Source organism: Tursiops truncatus, chromosome 2 (assembly GCF_011762595.2).
Source record: "Tursiops truncatus isolate mTurTru1 chromosome 2, mTurTru1.mat.Y, whole genome shotgun sequence".
NCBI lineage: Eukaryota > Metazoa > Chordata > Mammalia > Artiodactyla > Delphinidae > Tursiops > Tursiops truncatus.
Window position 1 is genome coordinate 28535000 of NC_047035.1, and position 22334 is coordinate 28557333.

At 37.9% G+C, this 22334-nt stretch overlaps 1 protein-coding gene across 10 annotated transcripts in view; it reads right to left on the reverse strand.

Annotated features, from left to right (window-relative positions):
* The window catches only part of LIN52 (lin-52 DREAM MuvB core complex component), a 120845-nt gene that overhangs the window by 95486 nt on the left and 3025 nt on the right, over positions 1-22334 (reverse strand). For 7 of the 10 annotated variants that reach the window (XR_012329905.1, XR_002173480.3, XM_019921229.3 and 4 more), the window contains exons 2-5: positions 19741-19815; positions 17918-17955; positions 14309-14375; positions 12289-12372 (exon numbers count right to left, since the gene is read on the reverse strand). Coding sequence is in view for 7 of the 10 variants with exons in the window: in XM_019921229.3 (XP_019776788.1) it covers positions 12289-12372; positions 14309-14375; positions 17918-17955; positions 19741-19815 (264 nt within the window). In the remaining 3 variants the exon portion in view is untranslated. Of the gene's footprint in view, positions 1-3921; positions 8593-11160; positions 11326-12287; positions 12373-14308; positions 14376-14678; positions 14798-17917; positions 17956-19740; positions 19816-22334 lie in introns of those variants that run through there. The other 3 variants (XR_002173479.3, XM_019921236.3, XM_073800259.1) reach the window with 3 other exon arrangements.

Here is a 22334-nt window from a genome sequence, read left to right on the forward strand (position 1 = left end):
GTGATGTGACTAGACAAAAGCATTGTTTTCATCCCATTAATAACACCAACCTATACAAATGGCTTGTACTTATTTCTAAAACAATTCAGATGCCTGCCTACTAAGGGACATGTAAAAGAATTAGGTGATTTTTTTAGTGTAACCAAATCTCTCTCCTCTTTCTGACTTCCCTGTCATTAAGCAGGCTCAAAACATCATGGTAAACTCTAATCACAGTTTACCCCCTAAGATTCATCCAGACAGTTTACCTACCTAGTCCTGAAAATGATATACCTGAAACATCTACTGTTGGTATGCTTCTTTCCATTATCACTGCCACCATTCATTCAAGCCCTCAATTCTTCTTGCTGGACTCACAGTCCTTGCTAGCTTCCAGCCTCCTGTCTCTACCATTACATTCTGTCCTATGCATGATGCCTCTTAAAGGTGTGTGACTTCCCTACTCAGAAATTTTCAGTGGTAGAATTTTTAATGACACAGAAAAATACTTAAGATAGAATGAATGGGAAAAAAAGCATAGGCAAAAACTATACACATACACTATAGCCTCGGTTATGTTAAAAAGCATGTCTGTGTATACATATGGGAACAAGAAAAAATGTAAACACACACATCCCTACATAAAGAGAAAAGGGAGGGCCAGGAAACACATCAAATGTTAACAGTAGTTATCTCTTACTTGTAAGGCTATGGTCATTTCTACTTTCTTCTTTATAATAAACAGATTTGTGGTAAAGTGTCTTTTAGTAAATAAAATATCTCTACAAACCATCTATAATGAAAATATAGTTAATGTTATAGCCATTAAAATACTTTTTAAAGAATATTTCACATGCTCCCCATTACCTATGTCTAATTCCTCACCCCCAAGAGTACAAGGCCCTCCTCAGTCCAGCCCCCATCTCCCTACTCTTATTCCTTGTGACCTCTAATATAAACTGGGCTCCTTAAAGGCCAGATTAAATCACTCATACTGTTCCTTGAGCTGTTCTTTCAAACTTCCTTGCTCCAAATGTTCACTCCACCTGGAATATGGTCCCTTCCCATTTCCATCCATCAAAAACCTGTGTTGTTTAAGGTCTATTTTCAATGATCCAGAAATAGCAAATACTACCACACCCCTTTCCCTGGTCCACAGCAGACAACACTAATTGACTTATCTGAATCAAGATTCCTCAAAATCCTCAATTCAGCAGCCCTAGGAAATCCTTACTAATCAATCTACATTGACATACAAAATGAAACTTATCTGCCATTCCTCTAGCAATCTAATGTAATTGCCTCTTCTCCCCTATCCCAAAAGTTCTTAGTACTCTATGGAGCTTATCTCCTCTACCTTCCATTCAGAATCATTTACTTGGGGCTTCCCTGATGGCGCAGTGGTTGAGAGTCCGCCTGCCGAGGTTTGTGCCTCAGTCCGGGAAGATCCCACATGCCGCGGAGCAGCTAGGCCCGTGAGCCACGGTCGCGGAGCCTGTGCTCCGCAACGGGAGAGGCCACAACAGTGAGAGGCCCGAGTACCGCAAAAAAAAAAAAAAAGGAATCATTTACTTAATTGTCTTATCTCCCTTTCCTACTAGACTTTAATCTGCACAAGGGCAGTAATTATGTCTTATTCATCTTCATATCCCCTACAGAACCTTGTAGGAAGTAGGCACTCAAACAGTTGCTGAATTGAACACTTCCTTCTTTTGCTATTATCTCATCACTCAAAATGGCTAAGTATTTGAAAGCTTTATTTTTGTTTATAAATTTATTTATTTACTTTTGGCTGCACTGGGTCTTCGTTGCTGCACACGGGCTTTCTCTAGTTGTGGTGAGTGGGGGTTTACTCTTCACTGCGGTACACGGGCTTCTCATTGCGGTGGCTTCTCTTGTTGTGGAGCACAGGCTCTAAGCGCGCGGGCTTCAGTAGTTGTGGCTTGCAGGCTCCAGAGCTCAGGCTCAGTAGTTGTGGCACACGGACTTAGTTGCTCTGCAGCATGTGGGATCTTCCCGGACCAGGCTTCGAACCCGTGTTCCCTGCACTGGCAGGCGGATTCTCAACCACTGCACCACCAGGGAAGTCCCTGAAAGCTTTATTTCAAAACAATTAAATTCTTCTTGAAAATCTAAGCTTATTTCATCAATTTTAGCTAACATTCCTATTTTAATTTAATAAGGCATTGTCTGATACCACTTGATAACCAGGAGAGTCAAAGGACAGAACAAGATAAACTGAGATGAGAGAGCTGAACCCATTCTGAGGGTCTTACACCCAGGTATGGAAGCTATTGAATTAAACTACCACGTTTTTGGTTTTCTCTACCCATCTCCTTCATCAAAAGCAAAATGTTATTTCTGACAACAGGGAAACAGAGCATCAAAAATACACATTGCTTAAGAAGGGAATTTTTGGGCTTCCCTGGTGGCGCAGTGGTTGAGAGTCCGCCTGCCGATACAGGGGACACGGGTTCGTGCCCCGGTCCGGGAAGATCCCACATGCCACAGAGTGGCTAGGCCCGTGAACCATGGCCGCTGAGCCTGCGCGTCCGGAGCCTGTGCTCCGCAACCGGAGAGGCCCCAACAGTGAGAGGCCCACGTACCGCAAAAAAAAAAAAAAAAAAAAACAAACAAACAAGAAGGGAATTTTTTTTTTAATGTGGAGAGATGAAAAGGAAAAATAAAAAGTTAAAAATCAAGTAAGGCATCAACAAAGTTAGGCAAGTAGTCCAGTAAAGACATAAGAATTTGTACCTAAATCAGAAACCCAGTTCAAGAGATATGGGTAGAGGAAAAGCCAGAAGTACAGTAAGACTCATACTGCCATCTAGAGGTTAAAGGCTAGTGAAAAATCATTTTTCTCCTCAATCAATCAAGTACAGTTAATTTAACTTTTAACTATTATAGATAGAGGTACAGGCTTTGTAAAGTAAGCCAGTCAAAGAAGTCTGATGTCAGGCCACAAAGAAGAATATCCAGGGTGTAAGAGTCCCACCTATTCTCTCCCTGCCCTCCTTCACAGATTAAAATAAGAAATTAAAAGAGCTAACTGTTCTTTACAATTTTCTCTATATGGGAAACAATTTCTAACTACTACAAATGGTCACTTTTTCAAAAACCACATACCTAGCTGGTGGAGAAGTCTACTTTACCACAGTCTAGCTTGGAAGCAGAAGTTTTTCTTTGGTACCACCACCAAAGAAAGTTGTACCAGGGAATTCCCTGGTGGTCCAGTGCCTAGGGCTCTGAACTTCCACTGCAGGGAGTGAGGGTTCCATCCCTGGTTGGGGAACTAGGATCCTGCATGCTCCGCCACAGGGACAAAAAATAAATAAAAAAGAAAGAAAAGAAAAGAGGGGCTTCCCTGGTGGCGCAGTGGTTGAGAGTCTGCCTGCCGATGCAGGGGACATGGGTTCGTGCCCCGGTTTTGGGAGGATCCCACATGCCGCGGAGCGGCTGGGCCCGTGAGCCATGGCCGGTGAGCCTGCGCATCCGGAGCCTGTACTCCGCAACGGGAAAGGCCACGGCAGTGAGAGGCCCACATACCGAAAAAAAAAAAAAAGAAGAGAAAAGAGAAAGGGAGGAAAGAAGGAAGGAAGTTGTACCAAATAATTTCTGGTACAGACAACTTCATCAGTGTAGACTACAGGGATGACATAGGTTTTAATGGGGAAGTCTCAACCTTTTTTACAATAAAATGCTGCTTTTTAAAAACTGGTAAGTGATTAAATTTAGCCAAATAATAGTCCTACCGAAACAGCTAAATGAACATACAGGATTAAATGATAAATTAGCAGAAGCAACTACTTATATCAAAATAAGCTAAATTTCTTAAAGCTTTTTTAGACAGTAATATACTCAGTGTGATCTTATTTACTTAATAACTTTTACCAATCTTTTCTTTACAATACAAGGTAATTTCAAACCAGTACAAGTAAATGAGTATAAATCAAATTGAGATTTTTATTATATGGTATATGGTGAAGTGTAATCAACAACAAATGCATCAGATTCAACCTCTTCATGATAAAAACACGCAACAAAGTAAGAATAAAAGATAACATCCTCAGGGAGTTCTTTGGCAGTCCAGTGGTTAGGACTCCATGCTTTCACTGCCATGGCACGAGTTCAATCCCTGGTCAGGGAAATAAGATCCCACAAGACTCACAGTGCAGCCAAAAAAAAAGGATAACATCCTCAAACTGACAAAGGGCATGTACAAAAAACCTAATATCAGACTTAGTGCTTTCTCCCTAAGATCAGGAGGAACACAAGAATGTCCACTCTTGCCACTTCTATTTAACACTGTACTGGAATTTCTAGCCAGGGCAATTAGGCAAAAATTAAAAAAAGAAAAAAAAAGGAAAGGAAAAGAGAAAAGAAAGAAAGAAGGGAGGGAGGAAGAAAGGAAGGAAGGGCTGGATGATTGGAAATGAAGAAGTAAAATACCTCTATTTGCATATGACATAATTCTGTATAGAGAAAATCTTAAGTAATCTACTAAAACACAATTAGAACTAATAAATGAGTTCAGTAAAGTTGCAGGATATAAGATCAATATACAAAAATTAATTGCATTTCTCTACAGTAGCAATGAGCAAACTGAAAATGAAATTAAGAAAACAATTCCATTTATAATAGCATCAAAAAATTAAAATACTTAGGAATAAATTTTAACAAATTAAGTGTAAAACTTATACTTTGAAAACTACAAAACATTGTTCAAAGAAATTAAAGGAGACCTGAATAAACAGAAAGACATACCACTTTCATGAATCACCTTAATTTCATTAAGATGGCAATACTCCCCAAACTGATCTACAGATTCAATGCAATCCTTACCAAAATCCCAGCTGACCTCGTTGCAACAACTGACAAGTTAAAATTCCTATGGAAATTCATCGGATCCAGAATAGCCAAAAACAAATCTTGAAAAAGAAGAACGAAGTTGGAAAACTCACACATTCCAATTTCAAAACTTATTACAAAGTTACAGTAATCAAGACAGTGAGGGACTGGCATAAGGACAGAAATATAGGTCAATGGAATAGAACTGAGAATCCAGAAATAAACCCTCATGTTTGTGGTCAATTGATTTTTAACAAAAATGCCAAGACAATTCAATGGGAAGGGAATAGTCTTTTCAACAAATGGTGCTGAAACAACTGGATATCCACACTCAGAAGAATGAATTGGGATCCCTACTTCACAATATGTATAAAAAATTAATCTAAAATGGATCAAATACCTATAAGAGCTAAGAATAAAACTCTTAGAAGAAAGCACAGGCATAAATCTTTAGGACCTTAAATTAGGAAACGGTATCTTAGGTATGACATCAAAATGTAACCAACAAAAGAAATAACTGATAAATTGGACTTCATCAAAATTAAACTTTTGTGTCCCAAAGAATACCATCCAGAAAGTAAGAAGACAACCCACAGAATGTAAGAAAACCTTTTGCAAATTATATATTGAATAAGCGACCTGTTTCTAGAATAAAGAACTCACATAACTCAATAATAAAAATACAAATAATCCAATTTTAAAATGGGCAAACGATCTGAATACAGGTCTCTAAAGAAGATATACAACTAGCCAATAAGCACATGAAAACATGCTCAATATCACTAGTTATTAGGCAAATGCAAATCCAAACCACAATGAGATATCACTTCTCATAATATATCCACTAGGATGGATTATGTAATAATTTTTAAAAAACAAATAATAAGTATTGGCAAGGTGTTGAGAAATTGGAACCTTCATACACTGCTGGTGGGAATGTTAAATGGTGCAGAGTCAGTATTGAAAATAGTCTGACAGTTCCTCCAAAGGTTAGATGTAGAGTTACCATATGACCCAGAAATTCCACTCCTAGTTATAAGCTAAAGAGAACGAAAACATATGTCCACATAAATACCTGTACATGAATGCTCACAGCAGCATTACTCACACTAGCTGAATAGAGGAAATAACCCAAATGTCCACCAACTAGTGGATAAACATAATGTGAATAACTGGTAGATAAATAGATCTATACAGTAGAATATTATTCAATCCTAAAAATGAAATGAAGTATTGATACATGTTACAACATAGATGAACAATGAAAACACTATGTTAAGTGAAAGAAACCAGTCACAGAAGACCATATATTATATGACTCCATTTATATGAAATGTCCACAGTAGAAATTCATAGACACAGAAAGCATATCCTTGGTGGCCTAGGCCTATGGAGTTTGGGGGAAAATGAGGAGTGACTGCTAATGGGTACAGAATTTCTTTGAGGGGTGATGAATATGTTCTAAAATTGATTGTGGTGATGGCTGCACAACTCTGAATATACCCAAAATCATTGAATTGCACACTATTAATAAATGAATTGCAGGGTATGTGAATTACATACCAGTAAAGCTATTATAAAAAAAGGAAAAAGAAGAAATGCATCAGAACCCCAAGCTTTAGCCCTAGTTTCAAATGGCACGGTCTTCTGCTTTCCCAATCATCACATCCTATTTAAAAATATCTTGAATATAGCCAGTAAGTAGGTCATCTGCATATCTACTACAAGGTTTGCAGCTTTCAAAGACGGGGGAAACCTTTTTTAAAAAAGGACAAAAACTGTTGAGAATCAGTATTCAGTAGGATTTACTGGGTTCAATGGGTCCTAGGAATAAAACAAGGTACATTCTGTTGCAACTTAACATGACTAAATCAGGATCATGCCCAGATCATAATAGCAATGGAGTAGGGGTCAGGTAGAAGATAAAACCAAACCATTACCAACAAGCTTCACACTATCTTTACTATGGGTGGTTGATCATCCACTGTCATAAGAGAAAAATTCCAGACATTATGAGAACTTCAAATGTTACTTCTCATCACTAAAACACAGACTATCCAGAAAAAGAACAATTTCTAGACACTTCCACTTTTTCAGTTTTAAGTCAGTGGATTTCATTTTAAAAATCTGTCATTTCGGGACTTCCCTGGTGGCCCAGTGGTTAAGAATCCGCCTGCCAACGCAGGGGACCACAGGTTTGATCCCTGGTCCGGGAAGATCTCACATGCCGTGGAGCAACTAAGCCCGTGTGCCACAACTACTGAGCCTGAGCTCTAGAGCCCGCAAGCCACAACTACTGAGCGCATGCTCCACAGCTACTGAAGCCCGCGTGCCTAGAGCCCCTGCTCCACAACAAGAGAAGCCACTGCAATGAGAAGCCCGCACACCGCAAAGAAGAGTAGCCCCTGCTCGCAGCAACTAGAAAAAACCTGCGCGCAGCAATGAAGACCCAATGCAGCCAAAAATAAAAATATATATACATAATAAAATAAATTTTTTTAATCTGTCATTTCATCTAAAGGCATCAAGCAGTTGATCATGCATTCAATCAGCAAATACACATTGCATGTTTACCATATGCCAGGTACTCTGTGGGCTACAAAGACAGCCCCAAAATATGATTCTCACCTTAAAGAGTTACAATTAATCCAAGAGATAAGACACGTACCAAAAATCTCCCAGAATGATAAAATGAAACAAACGAACTGCTCTAGGAGCAATTTGGGAGGCCAAGAAAGCGATTTCACTTTCCAGATCAGGTATAAAAAGGAAAGGCTGATGAAAGAGGTAGATTCTGGCTGAATAATGAAGGACAAATAAAAGTCCTAATATTAGAAATAGGTCAGGGAGGGTTTTCTGAGAAAAAGGAATAGCATGAATAGAATTAAGAAGATGGGGGAGTGTTCCGGGAAGAATATTTCAAATGAGGACAATGCATGGTGTTCTGGTAGAGGAGAAGTAAGAAGGCTAGACATTAGGCTCGGCCCCGAGTGAAGAGGATTCTGAATGCCATGCTAAGGAATCTGAATTTTATCATATGGGTAATGAAGTACTACTAATGACTTAAGAGCAAAGGACAAACAGAAGCAAATGGTACTTTGGAAAAATTAACCTGTTAGTGGTAAAAAAGATGGACTGATATGAGGTAGTTGAAAGGCAGGGAGGGCAGTTAGAAGGTGACTACAATAGTTTCAGTAAACAGGAAGGACACTGAACTCAGATGGAAGTAACAGAAATGGAATTCTTTATATGGTAAGGCAGTTTTTTATATTTTTCATGGGAATTTCACATAAATTAACTGCCCAAATCAAGTCAGAGGGCCCCAATCATGAAAAGCTATAAATACCTATACAAAACATTATTGCATTCCAAAATCTGCACACCAAAAGAGTTGTCTGAGACATAAAAATGTACCAAATCAAAGGGCAGGGTTCATCTTCCAAAAGACACAATCTAGTTACTATCAGCCCTAGAAGGTTCACATTATCTCTATACTAACATTTAACAATGCTCCAGGGAAGTGACAAACAATCTTGTTTTGAGGACAAATATTTTTTGCATTTTTTTCTTTCCATCATCTTTATCAGTGCAGATATTTGCATGAAAACAGGATCACTGGTCCTTGGGGATTCATCAGTTCCTATTGCTTATTTTTCATCCATGTCATCCTCTCAATTAATGCAGGAAAGAGGATTGAGAGAGACTTCGAAACACCAGATTAGGGTGTCAAGTAAATGTCAACCCCTAGAGTAGATGAATAATCTGTAAGGACAAAAAAAAGATCTTGTTTTTATGCAAATACACTATATACAGTAAAACAAAGAGTTTGTATCCAAGAAGTCCACTACGTATCAATGTGATTCTTTCCAACTCTAAATTTAAAAACTATTTTCTGTATGTCAGCTAATTGTTATGATTGGGGAAAATAACAATCAGTAGCAAAGCACTGCTACAGAAGTTGAAAGAAGGTTGAATTTTGAACTAGAAAATAATTTTGAAAACTCTCAGCTGTGCTCATGGAACTCGTCTGGCAGAATTTTGGTTCCATGCTTAAGGTGACTAAGCTAGGTGACTTCAAACCCCTACCTCCAAAGCCTTAAGTTTCAGAAATATAAATACTTAAAAATAATAATGATTTTAACTGTGTGGATTAAAAACTGAAACAAACCACACCAAGTTTTTGATTCTGTGGAAAGACATTAACACAGATTTATTGATGCTCAGAGAACCGACTCATTATTCTAAAAACTGATAAAGAGAAAGAATCATTCATCCAGTAAGAACAGCTTGCAAGGTAATAAATAATACATAGTCGATAAGATAAAGTTCTTTACAGAAAAATTCTAGCTAATAAGAAGGAATGACAGAATTAGTGTATTACCATTTCGCAACCTATAATAAAATAGTGAATTTAGGCAGTTTTCAAAGGCTGCTAAAACTCTGGGTGTAAGGCTGATGAAGAATTTTACAATGAATAATAGATGAGGCTAGCAATACCTTTATCAATGAATTAATCTTAACATCACAAAGAGAGACAAGCAGACACGATGTACCCTTCTATAGGATGTATACAACACCATTTATGAAATACTCTTGCCAAATTGAAAATAAAAATAAAAATCAATCCTGTATTTGTGTGAGCTTCTAGATCTAGTTACTGGGAAATAAAAAGGGATAGATGGACATATTAAGCACTACCACAGGGATGTAAGCAAAAAAATCCAGAATGTGGAAAATTCTACAGAACAAATAACAATAAATGGCAAAGGAAAATAAACGGGAGGTGGAACTCTGACAGATTAAAAGAGACTTAAGAAACATATCAAATACAGTACCTTATTTAAATCCTGATTCAAACCAATCAACTATATAAAGACAATTATGAGTCAACCAAGAAATCTGAATCCTGATTGGCTATCTGATGATATTAAGCAAGTATATTAAAATTTTTTAGGCACAATAATGGAATTGCAGAGAGAGAGAATAATGGATTGAGAGAGAGAGAGAAAGAGAGAGTCCTTGTCTTTTGGACTCACATATGAAGTTATTTGGTAGTGAGACGATATGATGCCTGAGATTTGCTTTTAAATAATTATGTAGGTTGGTATAAGTGCAACAGATTGGCCATATGCTAACTATTGAAGCCAAGTCATAAGTATATGAGGTCAATATTCTAGTCTCTCTCCTTTGGTATATGTTTAAAATTTTCCATAATAAAAAGTGGGGAAAAAATACTTCATTATCTTTCTCAGTAGGAAACTAGAAAAAGAAAAACTAATCAGAGGAAATTTAGTAATTTTATCTACTACAAACTAGAGACAACACTGTTGAAAAACACATTTGGTAATATAGCATCTTCTTTATATAATGAGCATAAAACTTTATTTCATAAGAAAAATTGACACAGAGATAAAGGATTGATCGCTGTGATCATTACAGCATGTATTATCCAGAGCTAAAAACAGAATCAAGTTCTATACTGTACAAGCCTCGCATTCATGAATTTAATAATCACAGGGTTTTCATTATAAACCCTTGAGGTCCATGACATACACGGTAATCAGTAATTTTGCCAAGACATAAACGTTAATCACGAGAAATAAATGACTAGTACACAGGGGAGTTAGGTAACAATGAGTGAACCTAGCAGACCACCTAGCAACCATACCTCAAAGCAGTTTTTTGTTCTCTGCTCCTTGATTCATGAAGTGATTAAAAAATGTTTTCTTGGTAAAAGAATGTCACCTGCTAATGACAGTAACGGAAATAAAGAAAATATAAAGAGGACTAAGGAAGTGTTGTCTATTAGTCAAAAATTAGAAGTTTTAAATTATATTTTAAAGTGAAATGTTGAATTTGGTAGTAAAATCAATGATGTGGACAAATCCACTACATGCTCTATAAACAAGAGAAACAATTTGTGAAACTATTGTTGGGATTGTGCTAATCAGTACAAAACTTGCAGTTCTGAAGAAAGTTATAAGCTATAGTAGCCTCTCAAAATTGTGCATTTATGAAGGTCTCTGGAGGTATCTATCCAAGGAGAACAAAGTTCTAACCACTCTAATTATGTTGAGTATTTCTTTCAATTACAAAATGAAAATTTTCTACAATTCCTTTTCCAGTTTTATAATGAATACAGTATGGAAAGAGATATAGTTTCTAAAGAAATAATTTTAAACTAAAAGAATGGACAGCAGACAGGAATAGATGAGAACTTTAAAAGCATTACTCATGCTAGCAGATTATGTTCTTGGTCTGTTATATAACCCTTCCTTTGGGGAAGAAATCCTCCCCTATTGCATTCCACATGATTTGAGTCAGACTAACCATTCCAACCTGCCTCTGCAGCCAGGCCCCAGGCCTGGCCCATCTCGGTGCTCTTTGCTACTTGGCCAAAGGACTGGTTCCAGGATAGATATGTGAGCCAAGATGGAACAGTCAGAGTCCTCCCCAGGACCTTTCTTCTGGAATGTTCAGAAAAGATGTTCTTTCCTTTGGGATTACAAGATTTAAAGACATGAACTGGAGTTCCTACTGGCCACCTTCCCCAGTGCCAGATCAAAGAAGAATAATAACTCACGAGTGAAGCAGAGCTTTGAGATGCAAAACTCAAAAAGTAAGAACAAGAGCACATTCCAAAGACATTATTAAGAGTCATGGATCTGGGGAGGGATGGACTGGGAGTTCGGGATTAGTAGATGCAAACTACTACATTTAGAATGGATAAACAAGGTCCTACTGTATAGCACAGGGAGCTATATCAAATCTCCTGAGATAAACCATAATGGAAAAGAACATAAAAAAGAATGTATATACATGTATAACTGAGTCACTTTGCTGTACAGCAGAAATTACTATAACATTGTAAATCAACTATACTTCAGGGACTTCCCTGGTGGTCCAGTGGCTAAGACTCCCCACTCCCAATGCAGGGGACCCGGGTTCGATCCCTGGTCAGGGAACTAGATCCCAAATGCCACAACTAAGAGTTCACATGCCGCAACTAAAGATCCCGCATGCCACAACGAAGAACCCGCGTGCCACAACTAAGACCTGGCACAGCTAAATAAATAAATAATATTTTTAAAAAACTATACTTCAATAAAAAGTAAATAAATAATGAGTCATGGCTCTAGAGATGCTCAAAGCTATTTCTACTCCTAGAATTTTGATTTATGTGAATAAAATCCTTCTTTTGCTTAAGCTAGTTTGACGACATTCTATCACTTAAAACTCTAAGAGTTTCCAATATATTTTCATTGTACGGCGAAAAACAACTTGTAACCTAGTAAACTCAGTAATTATTCCAGCACACTCTATCATAAGTGGCATACTTTTGATTACAATGGCTTCTTACCTTTAAAACACCTAATAAAGATACTTTCTGAATTATGACAGAACTCATCACGAAATATACAACATGCAACCCTGAATAAATGTGATCTGGGTACTCACACTCATCCAGCCCCAACTGATAGGCCAGGTTCTGAAGGCCTCGTACCTTCTCCATCAAATTAGCTGTGGTGAGGCTCCCCAGTTCTGAAACAGAATCATTTATTTCATTACCATTTCTTTCCACTGCTTTCTAGTAACAACTCATTCAGGTTGCAAATCCTTGTTATAAATGTTTTCAAGTTTAATTCCTATAGAAAAATAGAAAATGGATTCATCTCTTCTCATCCAATCATTCCCCCTACACACACACACACACACACACACACACACACACACACAGAGGCATACCAGTGAATTTTCCACCACTGCAAAATGCCTCAGATGAGCTTACCCACTTAATGAGAAGAGAGTCATCATAGACACAATAGCAAATTATGTGTTTTATCCTGAGGATCCTTTTATTACATTCATTTTGCCAATCACACAAAATGAATACACCATTAAAATATGAAACTTGTGATCCGACACAGAATTGAGAAAGCCTACAGACAGATCTCTGTCTCACTGTCATTTACAAGTCCTCATTATTCCAATTAATAAAACAGCAATAAAACACTCTTCCCTATTTCCCTAAGTTTAGAAAACAAAGACTAAATATTAATCCAAACTTTACCTTCAAATCAAATTCCTATAAAAATTTTTACGTTTACCAGATAAGAAGACAGTATACTTAAAATAAAAACTTACTTTCCGAGATTTTCCTTTAAATAGCACCCAATTCCTTTTAGGTTTTAGACATAGGTCAATTTGCATGAAACATAATGCTCTGATCCCTTACTAAAACTTTAAAGTTTCCTTAGAAAATACATGCTGATGGGATATTATATAAATGTCTGTTTGGAACATTACAACAATGAACCCGAGATGCCCTTGAGACTTAATTTTCCCTTGGCTGGAGGAGGGGATCTGGTTTTAAGCATTTCATGCAGAAGAATGAATTACTTCTGAAATCAAATAGAGGTGTTATTTTCTGCAACTTATCATGCCACACTCATTATCTATATCTGGCATAAGTAGGCTTTCTTGATCTGTTCAGCTGCTTAAATAGCTTAAGAATCCCAGATTTTTTACCTTAACTTCAGTCTATTACTTCACAACCATCATGAATCTTATCACCAGAAGGATGATAAAAAAATTAAATAAAGTAAAGCAAAATCAAGGAAAATTTATGTTTTTTAATTTAAATTTCTACTTTGTGGTTGAGTTCCAAGTCATTTATCAGACAACAATATTCACTACTTACAGTATTCTTTATGAGAGAAACTGATGAGATAGAAAGAACTAAAAGACAGCTCTTAACCCACTAAGGGGCTGTCAGTTAATAGTCCTGGCAGCAATATATGGCAGTAAATCCTAAATAAAGCACTTGTGTTATAGCGGTAAGAGACTAGTCTTAAAAAGATCATGGTTTGCAGCTTCCCTGGTGGCGCAGTGGTTGAGAGTCTGCCTGCTAATGCAGGGGACGCGGGTTCGTGCCCCGATCCGGGAAGATCCCACATGCCGTGGAGCGGCTGGGCCCGTGAGCCATGGCCACTGAGCCTGCGCGTCCAGAGCCTGTGCTCCACAACGGGAGAGGCCACAACAGTGAGAGGCCCGCGGAAAAAAAAAAAAAAAAAAAGATCAGGGTTTAAATTTTAACTCTTTCTAATAAACCTTGGTTAAGTTAACCTCCGAAACTTAGATATCATACCTAACTCACAGAACCTGTATAAGAATTAAATAAGAAAATTTATGTGAGAACTTTTACTTAACTCTAAGCATCATACAAAATAAAGTTAATATTAAAGGAATTTAGCAGCAGAAGAAATCATTATTACTGAGTCTTGAATTGGCAGGATTTCTACACATGGAAAAGTAGAGAAGGGCATTTAGACATGAAGAACCATGAATAAGGATGGTTAAATAGGCAATTTGAAGCCAAGAATACTGGTAAGGGAATAATGAGAGAAAAATTGGAATGGTAGTTTGTCGAGGAGCATAAATGTCAGGTTAAAGGCTAAACGTCACCAGCACTGCTTACCTTTCAACATGTCGATATCGTCACGTTCTATTTCAGCCATCCATTTGGGTGGAGAGCTAGTAATAGGCTGTCAGAAAATAAGAATATATCCATTCAGATATACGCAAAGTATGAAGAGACCCTACTCTTCTTTCTTATAAGAAAAGGAGTTTTTCACACAGCCTTTAGGTTGTTTGAAAATACTGGCAAATTATAATTTCAAAGACCTAGATTTCTCCAGGTTCAGATATGGCCTACAAATAAAACCCTTAGAAAATAATACTGCTCATCTTTAAAAGCTGGTTTTAAAGAAATGATCTTGGAAGAATTAGGTCTGACCACTGTTACTGTTGTATGCATAAAAGATTGGTATAGTTGTGAAAGAAATTACTTGAAATTCAGTACTGGTGAAAGCCTCCAACTGAACTGTTTGAAACAATAATCAGGAAGTAACATTCTCTGGCAGAGGAGAAGATTCAAAGAAGAACCAAAAATGAGAAAATCTTCAATCTGAATGAGAGAAGATTGGAATGATCATTACATGAAATTTCATTTTATTGTAAACATTTCAGAAAACTTTAGAATTTTAAGTTTCTTTTCATTTCTGAAAGTGAACTTACAAAACATGAAAGAGAACCCATTCTTGGAATAGCTTTGGAGTAACAGTTTTCAATCCTGGTTGCACATGAGAATCATCTGTGTAACTATAAAAAATACAGACAACTAGGCCATAACCCAGATGTACTGATTTAGAATATCAGGGTTTGGGAGAGGGTCCCGTGGAAAGAATGGAGCAAGGGCATTACATATGTATTTTTTATTATTTATTTATTTTTATTTTTTTTTGTGGTACGTGGGCCTCTCACTGTTGTGGCCTTCCGTCATGGAGCACAGGCTCCGGACGCGCAGGCTCAGTGGCCATAGCTCACGGGCCCAGCCGCTCCGCGGCATGTGGGATCTTCCCGGACGGGGGCACGAACCCGTGTCCTCTGCATCAGCAGGCGGACTCTCAACCACTGCGCCACCAGAGAAGCCCTCTTTTTCTTTTTTTCTAATTGAAGTGTAACTGCCATATAACATTATATTAGTTTCCGGTGTATAGCATAATAATTCAATATTTGTGTAAATTGTGAAATGATTGCCACAATAAGTCCAGTTAACATCTATCACCATACATGGCTACAAAAATTTTTTTCTTGTGATGAGAACTTTTAAGATCTATTCTCTTAGCAACTTTCAAATATGCAATACAGTATTACTAACTATAGTCGCCATGCTGTACATTACAAATCCAGGGCTTATTTATTCCTTTTCCTTTTTTAAAAATTAACATTTATTTGGCACTCTGTGACAAGCAGAACACTTTATATGCATCATGTCATTTAATTTCCAAATCAACCCTATGAAACAGGTATTATTATCCTCCTCATTTTACAAATTAAAAAAAAACAGATGTATAGGAAGATTATAAATCACTTGCCTCAGGTCACAAAGCTATTGGAGCCAGGATTCAAAACCCATGAAGTCTGAGTTCAAAAACCACTACTCTATACTACCTCACCTTGAAGGCTCTAGGTCAAATTCACCACTTCTACTCCAGCAGGGAATCGGACTATACCAGGGGATCTTAACCTGGGGCCCTGGGATGGCCCTGAACCCCTAGAAACAAAACTCAATATATATGTGCATACTTCTAGGGAAAAAGTGTAGATATTTAATCAGATTTTCAAAAAACACCATGCTCTAATAAAAGTTTTCAAAAAACCACTTATTTACAACTTAAAGTACTTAGTTGTAACGCATATAATTAACTAAACTAAAAATTCATTATGAGAATTTAAGAAAATTAAATCAGGTACTTTCTACTCAATCTACTAGATAAAATCTGATCTAATAATAATAGCTACAATGTACTGTTTATTAGTTCTTGGCAGTATGCAAAGTGTTTTACATGCATTATGGCATTTTATACTAAGTTCTATGAGGTACTTTCAGATGAGAAAACTAAGGCTCAAAAATGTTAGGAGGGCTTCCCTGGTGGCGCAGTAGTTGAGAGTCCGCCTGCCGATGCAGGGGACACGGGTTCGTGCCCCGGTCCAGGAGGATCCCACATGCCGCGAAGCGGCTGGGCCCGTGAGCCATGGCCGCTGAGCCTGTGCGTCCGGAGCCTGTGCTCCGCAACGGGAGAGGCCATAGCAGTGAGAGGCCCGCGTACCGCAAAAAAAAAAAAAAGAAAAAGTTAGGAAACTTGCTCATGTCACAGATAGTAAAGTAGCAGATTCAGGACTCAAATCCAAGTGTGTCTGACTCCAAAGCCCTATGCTATCCTGTACTCCTCATGCTCAGGCCTTCCTGGACGCTAAAGTGGCACACTCCAGCTTTCATACAACCCTAGCTCCTGAAAAAAATGAAAGAGGCTACAAAGTCAGACTCCCTTTGAACAAACATGCTCATAGGACCTGAAAGCCACAGGCCCAGAAGAAGGGCCTTAATATTTAACTCAGCACCTTTAACCCTATTAATGAGTGGAGAATGCTAAGCATATGGTAAGGTACTAAGAGAGTTATATTACAAATCCCCAATTTGTTACTAGAAAGAGCATTAGCTTTGGAATCAGACAGATCTGTGCTCAAATCCTGGCCTGTCACTCACTAGGACTTGGGCAAGTAACTTAACTTCCAAGTTTCTCTGCCAGTCAGTGCTTTTAACTTTGGGCACAAATGCTTTTAGGTCTGGTATAATGAATATGGATGCTAGTAATTAGACTTATGGGCTCAAAGCCTGGTTCTGCTATATACAGCCTATGATCTTGGGTAACCTACTTAACCTCTTTGTGTCTATTTCTTTGTCTGTAAAATAGGGATAATAATAGTACCTATACCTCATATGTTTATTCTTTTTCTGGTTTTTTTTTTTTTTGGCTGCACCATGCAGCTTGCAGGATCTTAGTTCCCCAATCAGGGATTGAACCTGGGGCCACTGGCAGTGAAAGTGCCGAGTCCTAACCACTGGACTGCCAGGGAAGTCCCCCTCACATGGTTTTGTAAACACTAAATAATGTACGTAAAGTACTTAGAACAGTGCCTGGCATATGGTATGCATCATGCACGTGCTAGCTAATATTATAATCATCATATTTTCCTGGTTGTGGGAATATATAAGAGAACATATTTAGAGCATCTAGCACAATGTCTGCTGTCCTGGAAACGGAAAAGTTGTGGCTCTAATGAATGTCTTCCTTCAGTTTCTGACGAGCCACTGAGAAATTTCAAAATCCTCTAGGGAGGTATAAGTTAAAGTCATAATGCATCACATAAACAAAAGAGAAAAGCTTCAAAATCATAGTTTGGGCAAACAGAATACAGGCATTACATTAAATATTTCAACTGCCTTACCTTAAAATCTTTTAAGCTGAGAGAAGAGGCTAATAGTCAAAGGTCAAAATATCAAAATAGAGCATGAACATCATTAACATGATGATAATATAAACAGATTTCCAGGGCTGTGGTTACAAAATATTTTGAAGGCTATGACATTATTCTTGAAAATAAAGAAATAAGAGATAGTTGAGATTTTACCCAGAAGCAAAATGTTGGGAAAACTTCATTAGGTAAGTAAGATATTACTTACGCTTTTGAAGGAAGCTGCAAATTCAGCAACACCTGGTACTAAAAAGAAAAAGCACAACATTAGTCATTCAGTAAACATTTTAGTGTCTCTTACATAGAGGATTCAAATGAGAAAACAGCCTTGTCTTCCAGGAGTTTATAGTCTGGAAGAAGAGACAGAGTAAATCAATAACTATAACATTTTTTAAGTGCTTCAAGAAAAATACCAGTTGCTATGGGAGGACAAAAAATGAAAATCTAAATCAGACTGAGGAGGCAGGAAAAGTTTCTCAGAGAAAATAATGCCTCAACTGAACTTCAAAGGATCAGGAGTTAGCTGAATAAGACGGTGGTGAGATCTAATATCTCTTACCAAAAATTTAAAATTTCCTTTTTAGGTATGCTATTCTATCAATCCAATTGTTTATTTAAATATCTCACAGAAAGAATCATATTAAAAAAGAGAAAAATAAAAATCAGGTATTTAAAAATAAGGTTCAACCTCACTAATAAAGAAATATAAACTAAAAATAATGAATATCAGTAACATCCAATACTGGCTAGTATGTAAGGAAATGGGTACTCCCATCCACAGTCATCCTCTTCCATATGCACAAAGATATATGTGCAAGGATATACATTGTTAAATTGTTTGTAACATCAAAACTTGGATATAACTTAGGTTTCCATATAGGGTATGAATACATAAGCTATAGTAGATCTATACAATGAAATATTTTTAAAAAATGAAGTAAGTCTATACCTATCAACCTGGAAAGATCCATTAATAAGTTACTAGGTAGAATATGTTAAGCTGTAGATCACTGTACATATGACTTCATCATAACAAAACAAAAAACTCTCTATACACTTAAAATATTTATTTGCCTATCTGCATAAGCATTTAAAAAAAAAAGGTCCAAAATATCAGTACTAAACTATAACAGCAGTTAACTTTATCAGAATACTTAAAGGAAGTAAGGAATTACTTTATGCATCTCGTATTGTCTGACACATTACAGATGAAGTTTAAAAATAATAATAATAATAATTTTTTTTTTTTTTTTGCAGTACGCGGGCCTCTCATTGTTGTGGCCTCTCCCGTTGCGGAGCGCAGGCTCAGCGGCCATGGCTCACGGGCCCAGCCGCTCTGCGGCATGTGGGATCTTCCCGGACCGGGGCACGAACCTGTGTCCCCTGCAACGGCAGGCGGACTCTCAACCACTGCGCCACCAGGGAAGCCCAAAAATAATTATTTTTTAAAGGCTCTCTATCATTTCCTGAGTCACACTGTGTTCAGAAAAAATTAAACTACCAAAGAGCTATTCTTAACACCAGACCACAGAATTCAGTCTCTTCCTTTGAAGTAAAATTAAAATTTTAATCACTACAGCTAAATGATAACTCTTCAAAAATCTCCCTCAAAGTAGCACTGGTTTTCCTGCATTGATTTTTGAGCTGCTGCTTCTTTTTTTTTAAATTAATTAATTAATTAATATTTATTTTTGGCTGCATTGGGTCTTTGTTGCTGCACACGGGCTTTCTCTAGTTGCAGCGAGCGGGGGCTACTCTTCATTGCGGTGCGCGGGCTTCTCACTGCGGTGGCTTCTCTTGTTGCGGAGCAAGGGCTCTAGGCACGTGGGCTTCAGTAGTTGTGGCATATGGGCTCTAGAGTGCAGGCTCAGTACTTGTGGCTCACGGGCTTAGTTGCTCGGCGGCACGTGGGATCTTCCTGGACCAGGGACTGAACCATGTCCCCTGCATTGGCAGGCAGACTCTTAACCACTGCACCACCAGGGAAATCACTCCTGCATTGATTTTGATATAAAGAAACCAAGAACTTACATTGCTCTGGCCAAAGATCTGGTGAAGCTCGGTCAAGTTTTTCAAAACTTAGCAAAGATGCTTCCAGATCTGCCCCTAGAACAAAACACTCAGATGAGCTAAGAAGATACAAAACACATTATTTTACATTTTATGACATATCAATCTCAAAGAACATAACAAACTGGAACACTCACTCACCTGGAAGTCTAGAGATTTGAATTCTATGACTACTGATGCTACTGAGCCATGATGTTACACAAATAAGTCATTTCCCTCATCAAACCTTAATTTTCCCATCTCTAAAACAAGAACAATATTTTAGTGGGGTATTGGGAAAAATGAATGTCAACAAACCCATCTGCATCTTTACTCATACTCTTGAACTTTCCTCCCAATCAATGAAGTGTCCCTGCTCCCAAGAAAAACAAACTCCTCTGATAGGGCCCTGGATTCCATCTTCTCTTGCTTTGTCAAAGATGTGATCTTGAATAATCTCTTGCACAACCAGTTTCTACCTTTCTCTACTGGCTCAACTCAGCAAGTAAGCCTGCTCTGGAATTTACCTTCTTTGAAGATACTCTTCCTTGACCCCATGACTTCCTCACTCCTCCTTCACTGCAAAAGTTCTTGAGTTGTTCCTCCTGTCTCCACTTCCTCACCTTACATTCTCTCCTTAACCTACAACAAACAGGCTTCTGCCCCTACATGTGTGGAAACGGCTGTTGTCAAGATTATCTATGACCTATGTTGCTAAATCAAGTGGTCACTTCTCTGTTCTCTCTTATGTGACCTCTTTGCAGCATCCACCCACTGACCACTCTCCTTCAAACACTCCACTTGCAGCTTCTATAAAACAATTATGCTGGTTTTTCTCCTTCCTCACTGACTCCATCAGTCTCCTCTTCCACTCAGGGCCCACCCTAGGCTGACTTCACTCCCTAACAAAAGTCTCCCAAAGAAATCTCATCTAGTCCCATAGCCTTTACGACCATTTATATGCCAATGACTTCATACTTCTACTTCCAGCCCTAATCTTTCCCCGGACTTTGGAGTTATATATCTAAGTGGCTACTTGACATCTCTCTCTATTAACATGTGTGAAAAACCATAATTCCCCAGTCTTCTCCATCTCAATAAATAGCACCACCATCAACTCCAGTTCTCAAACCAAAAACCCAGGTGTCATCCTTCATGCCTCCCTTTCCTTCACTCTTCCATAACCAACCCATTAGTAAGTCCAGTAGTTTGTCCCTCTAAAACACACCATGAAATCACATTAATTAAGCAAGGAACCATAGCTTCTCTCCTGGACTACTTCAATAGCCTCTTAATAGGTCTCCCTGCTTCCATTCTTACCCCTCCCCCTCCTGACCCCTAAATCTACACTCCACAAAGTAGCCAGACAGATTTTTTTTAAAATGTTCACGCCACTCTCCAGCTTAAAGGACTTCTTCCCAGCTAAATTCATGAATGCACATCTATTGTGACCTATAAAATCCTACATGATCCAGCCCCTGCCTAATTCTTCAACACCATTTCCTCTCCATTCTTGCCCTGGTACACAGTAGGTGCTCAATATTAATGACAACAGTTAGGGACTTCCCTGGTGGCACAGTGGTTAAGACTCCATGCTCCCAATGCAGGGGGCCTGGGTTCAACCCTGGTCAGGGAACTAGATCCCACATGCATGCCACAACTAAGAGTTCGCATGCCACAACTAAGGAGTCCACCTGCCGCAATTAAGGAGCCCGCCTGCCACAACTAAGACCTGGCACAACCAAATAAACTAATTTAAAAAAAACAAAACGACAGTTAACATTTGTTGAGTACATATTGTGTGCTCGGTATACTAATTAGCTGCATAAATTGGTTGATTTAATGATATAAACAGTGGTTCTTAACGTTTTCTGGGTAAGCCACATTTTTGAAGATCTGAAAAAAAAAGCTATGGACTCACTCCCCAGAAAACATACATATTTATAAAATTTGTCAACATGTGCTTTTCTCTAAACTAAATTTTTTTCCCAAATATTCTAAGGGACCCCATGTTCATAGCAGGATTATTTACAATAGTCAAGACATGGGAACAACCTAAGTGTCCGTTGATGGATGAAGACATTGTGAAAATACACACACACACAATGGAATATTATTCGACCATATATAAATGAGGAAATCCTATCATTTGCAACAACCTGGATGGACCTTGAAGGCATTACGCTAAGTGAAATAAAACAGAGACAGAAAAATACTGTATGATCTCACTTATATGTGCAATCTAAAACAAGCAAACAAGTAAACTCATAGAAAAGAGATCACACTTGTGGTTACCAGAAGTGGGGGGTAAGAAGAGGGGTAATTGGAGGAAAGTGGTCAAAAGGTACAAACTTCCAGTCATAAGGTAAATAAGTACTAGGGGTGTAATGATGACTATAGCTAACACTGCTGTATGATATACAGGAAAGTTAAGAGAGCAAATCCTAAGAGTTTTCATCAAAAGGAGAAAAATTTTTTTCCTTTATTCTTCTTTCTTTTCTTTTTATTGTATCATTATGAGAAGATGGATGTTAGCTGAACCTATATATTTAAGTGAATTTCCAATAGCATTCTAA